Below are 4,570 nucleotides of genomic sequence, written 5' to 3'. Positions count from 1 at the left end.
TCGGACTTTGCGGTAGATCGATTGTTTCCACACGGTTGGGTTTTTGTGTTAACAGCATAGCTGGGCTGAGCGGATAAGGGTTGTTGGGATCCACTGAGAGAGTTGTGAGAGGCCGAGAGTTGAGGATAGTGCATGTTTCGGCAAGGAAGGTAGTGAGAACTTCGTGTGTAAGTCCTGATCCTGGCACGTTTACGAGCAGAGAATCCAAAATCTGTCTTGTCACCCCAATCATGCGCTCCCAGGCTCCTCCCATGTGGGACGCATGGGGAGGGTTGAAGAGCCAAACGCACTCATTATTTTGGAGAAATCTAAAGATCCTATCGTCCTCACAGTTAATGGCATCAATGTTTAGTTCACCGACCGATCCTACGAAGTTGGTCCCCTTATAAGAGCGAAATATCTTAACCGGTCCCCGTATAGAGATGAATCGTCGGAGGGCATTGATAAAGGATGAAGATGAAAGCTCCTCTATCACCTCGATATGGATGGCCCTACTAGTAAGGCAAGTAAACATCACTGCCCAACGCTTGCTACATGCCTGTCCACCGCGAGTCTTACGAGATACCACTTGCCACGGACCGAAACAGTCAACCCCTACGTTAGTAAAAGGCGGTCCTGGATCCACGCGGTCACGAGGGAGATCGGCCATTTTCTGATAAAGAAACTTTCCTCGGAGTTTCCTACACGCAACATGTATGAGTGACGACACCAGCCTGTTTCCTCCAGTTACCCAGAACCCTGCTGACCGAACTGCACCAGCTGTTATGTGGCGGCCTTGATGTTTCACGATGTTATGGTAGTGAAGGACGAGAATTTTGGCGACATGAGACCGACCGGGAATGAGGATAGGGTTCTTTTCCTTGACCGGTAGACCAGATTGACGCAGTCGGCCTCCTACCCTCAACATTCCGTGCTCAAGGTTGGATCTAGAGACGACACCGAACTATCCTTAGGTAAAGATTTGCGTTCCTTAAGGCACTGCATGTCTTTGTGATATGCGTCACGTTGAACATGTTGAAGAATGAACATTTGCGCTCGTTCCTTGTCCTGTACACTTAACGGTGACGAAGCACTCGATCCAGCGAACGCAGTTTTGGAAATAGACTTCGCAAATTTTTGCAAACGTGCAATAGCGACAACGAGATTGTTCCATGTCGAAAACTTTTCGAAGCGATGTGTCCAATCGAATGTTTTGATCTCTGTTTTGTAAGTCTTAACCTCCGGTCGCACTTCTTTGTCAAGGTCAGGATTCTCCAGATTATACAGAGTCTCTTGCGACTCCTTAGTATCCTTATCTCGTAACCAGAAGGACGGGCCTGACAGCCACATGCTGCTCGACAACTCGGAAGGTGCCAATGTTCTTGTGGCAGGATTGTGCTCTGTCGATACGAAGAACCACTGTGGTGGGTCAGTCACTTGACGTATTCTCTCGACACGGTTAGCCACGTAGGTATAAAATCTCCTGTTTTCGTTAGAAATATAACCTAACACGACACGGCTGTCCGAGTAGAAGTGGAAGTTTGACAACGGCATATCTAGGTGCTCTGCTATAGACTTTGCAATTTCAACGGCGAGAACAGCGCCACAGAGCTCTAATCTTGGAATTGTATGTCCATGGCTAGGGGCAAGTTTCGATTTGCCAAGTACAAATCCTAGATGCGCGTTTCCTTGTTCATCCAAGGTTCTGATGTAGGCGACGGCTCCTATTGCCTTCTCCGAAGCATCCGAGAAAATATGGACATCCTTTGAGGACGCATTGTAGATCGAAATCGGACCGTAAGAACGAGGCACGGTAAGATTGTTCAACTCTTGCAAAGACTCCACCCACTGCTCCCATTCATCTCGCAAGTCGGGAGGCAGTGGATCGTCCCAATCATCGGTGGCCGATACAACCTTCCTGAGAAGAAGCCGTCCTTGTATTGTGGTAGGTGCAATGAATCCCAAAGGATCGTAGAGACTGTTGACACGTGACAAGACGCCTCTCCGCGTGTACGGTTTCTCCTCCTGTGTGACTTTAAACGTAAAGACATCGGAAACCAGATCCCACTTCAATCCAAGACTACGTTGAGTGGGTAGATTGTTGGAAGCAAAGTCCAGGTCCTTAAGATCGGGTGCGAGATCACTAGGAAAGGCGCGAAGGACCTCTGGCGAGTTAGTTTCAAGTTACCGCCGATGCGAAGTGCGTCCTGAGTCCTCTGTAGGAGAGAGATGACTTCCACAGGAGTAGCAAGTGACGTCAGCGCATCGTCCACATAAAAGTTTCTCTCCACGAATTCCCTGACGTCCAATCCGTAAGTTGTCTCCGACTCGCTAGCAGTTTTTTGCAGCCCGTAAGTGGCCACCGCTGGAGACGTTGTGTTGCCAAACACGTGGACCTTCATACGAAATTCAACTTAGTCTTTCGAAAGGTCATTGTCTCTGTACCAGAAAAAGCGGAGGTAATTTCGGTGTTCCGGGTTAACATAGAAACAATAAAACATCTTTTGGATGTCAGCCATGATTCCAACCGGTGCTTGACGAAACCTCATTAAAACGCCTAGTAAACTGTTTGTGAGATCGGGTCCAGTCAACAGAACCTTGTTTAACGAAATGCCATCTATCTCAGCTGAGGAGTCAAACACAGCTCTGATCTGGTCCTTCTTTTGAGGGTGATATACCCCGAAGATGGGCAGATACCAAACTTCCTCGTCTTCCTTTATGGGTGGTGCCAACTCTGCATGTCCACGACTGAGGATCTCGTCCATGAACGTTATAAAATGTGTTTGCTTCTCGGGATTCTTTTGCAAGTTCACATCCAGGGACTTTGCTCAACGGTATGCCAAGTTCCTATTGTTAGGAAGTCGTGGTCGTGGGTCCTTGAAGGGCAAGGGTGCTTCCCAGTTTCCGTCAGAGTTCTTTGACATTTCTCTGTCCATAAGCTGAAGAAATTTCCTGTCGTCAACGGACAAGCCTACTTTTTCATCGTTGGGTGTCTTAACGAAGACATTCGCGCCGAAATCCTGGTCCCCATTGAAGGAAGGAAAAACGTTTCTTTTATCCGCGCGAAGTGAATCCTGAACCTTTATGTTGTTCGGACATGGCGGAAAAATGGATGATCGGCCGTTAGGAAGGATGTAGGTTTTGTATACCGACACCTCTTGTGGTGCATGTACCTTATGGAGACAAGTCTGTCCAATAATAGTCCATCCCAAAGGGAGTCGTTGCGTGTAAGGTGAACCAACACGTTGGTCAAGAACGTGATGTGCCTGAATTACGTCGCGACCAATAAGAAGATTGACATTGGTGTGATCCTGTACAGGCGGAATGTGCGGAACTAGATCGCGGAGATGAGGGTAACTTTCAGCTACTTGAGGAGTCGGAATCTCTTCCTTACAATTCGGAATTTGATCGCATTCGATGAGGTGAGGTAAGTCGATCCGTGTGGATCCATCATACGGTTCAATTACCAGATCTGAGGCCCTTCTTCCAGTGGTATCGGCCTTACCAGAGCAGGAAGATAGTACGTACGGATACGGTTCGCCTTCGATACCTAGTTGGTCGAACAACGACGAGTTAGCCAGTGATCTGTTACTTTGATGTCATGTATGTTTGAACCGCGCTCTCTGGTTTTCCTCGCGGGTATACATTAACCAACAGAGTTTTTGCACACGACTTTCCAAAGCCACTGTTATTCCCACAAATTTGTGTACAGGCAGTCCTCACGAATGTTTTTTCTACATGTGGGGACTCCCCGCCATTCAAGTTCCGGGGCTGCGTGGGTTGGCTGTTGACGTGAAGGCCTGTCGGGTGTTCACAACTCGAACAAATACTACATTTGACGACCGCTGTACAATCCGGTTTTGAGTGGGCCGTGGTTTCACAACAACGGAAACATATCCTTTTGTCTCTAAGAAAATCACGTCTTTTACTGATAGGCATGTCTTTGAACCCTCGGCATAGGTTCAGTGAGTGGCGAGTATTATGAATAGGACAGCGCGATTTCGTGTCGGATTCGGTGCTCGGTACGGATTCGGTTGTTTTCGTAGTAGACGAGTCTTTCAGCTCTGTTTTACGAGTAACAACGGCGTTCCGTTGAGGAGGTTTATCCTTTCTCGGAGTGGATGTATTCGCGGAAAACTCATACATAAAACTAGGATTGTTGAGTGTGCGGCTTTGTTCCCTGAGGAAGTTCGCGAACTGGCCGAAAGGTGGGTATGTTACACGGTATGTCTTACAGTACTTCACCGCTGATGACGTCCATTTCTGTTGTAAACCATAGGGTAATTTGTTTACGATAGGTATAACGCCTGTCGAAGAGTCAAAATACCCAAGTAAGGACCAGTACGTTTCGACCTCCTTAATAGCCTCTATTTCAGAAACGATGTCGGACAACTCATACAGTTTCTTGGTATCTTTAAGAGTTATCTTCGGGAAGGTCTCTAACCGATGCTTCAATGAGGCATGAACCTTTTCCGGTGCACCGTAGCGTTCATCAAGGCGTTCCCAAACTCGTCGTAGACCTTTTTCGGGGTTCTTGATGTTTGCGGCTTTAATACTAAGAACATGTTTCTGGGACTTCGGTCCTGACCAT

The 4,570-nt window shown here is 47.6% G+C and overlaps 1 protein-coding gene across 1 annotated transcript; it reads right to left on the bottom strand.

The window, feature by feature from the left end:
* Window positions 1–900: 900 nt before the first annotated feature.
* Window positions 901–2,744, bottom strand: LOC110443943. The gene is made up of 3 exons (XM_021488392.1): window positions 2,577–2,744; window positions 2,168–2,375; window positions 901–2,012 (listed from the first exon to the last, which is right to left on the bottom strand). The coding sequence occupies exons 1-3, from the start codon at window positions 2,742–2,744 to the stop codon at window positions 901–903; spliced, it is 1,488 nt and encodes a 495-aa protein (XP_021344067.1).
* Between the last annotated feature and the right edge of the window lie 1,826 nt (window positions 2,745–4,570).

Source organism: Mizuhopecten yessoensis, unplaced genomic scaffold (genome assembly GCF_002113885.1).
Source record: "Mizuhopecten yessoensis strain PY_sf001 unplaced genomic scaffold, ASM211388v2 unmap_36178982, whole genome shotgun sequence".
Taxonomy (NCBI): Eukaryota; Metazoa; Mollusca; class Bivalvia; order Pectinida; family Pectinidae; genus Mizuhopecten; species Mizuhopecten yessoensis.
This window is presented reverse-complemented; position numbering and strand designations above follow the sequence as displayed.

Coding starts and splice junctions, on each gene's coding strand:
- LOC110443943 (XM_021488392.1), bottom strand. CDS start 2,744: ATGGACGAGATCCTCAGTCGTGGACATGCAGAGTTGGCACCACCCATA. Junction 2,376..2,576: donor ATGGCATTTCGTTAAACAAG/GTTCTGTTGACT, acceptor TTTCGTATGAAG/GTCCACGTGTTTGGCAACAC. Junction 2,013..2,167: donor GGACGCACTTCGCATCGGCG/GTAACTTGAAAC, acceptor TTACGTTTAAAG/TCACACAGGAGGAGAAACCG.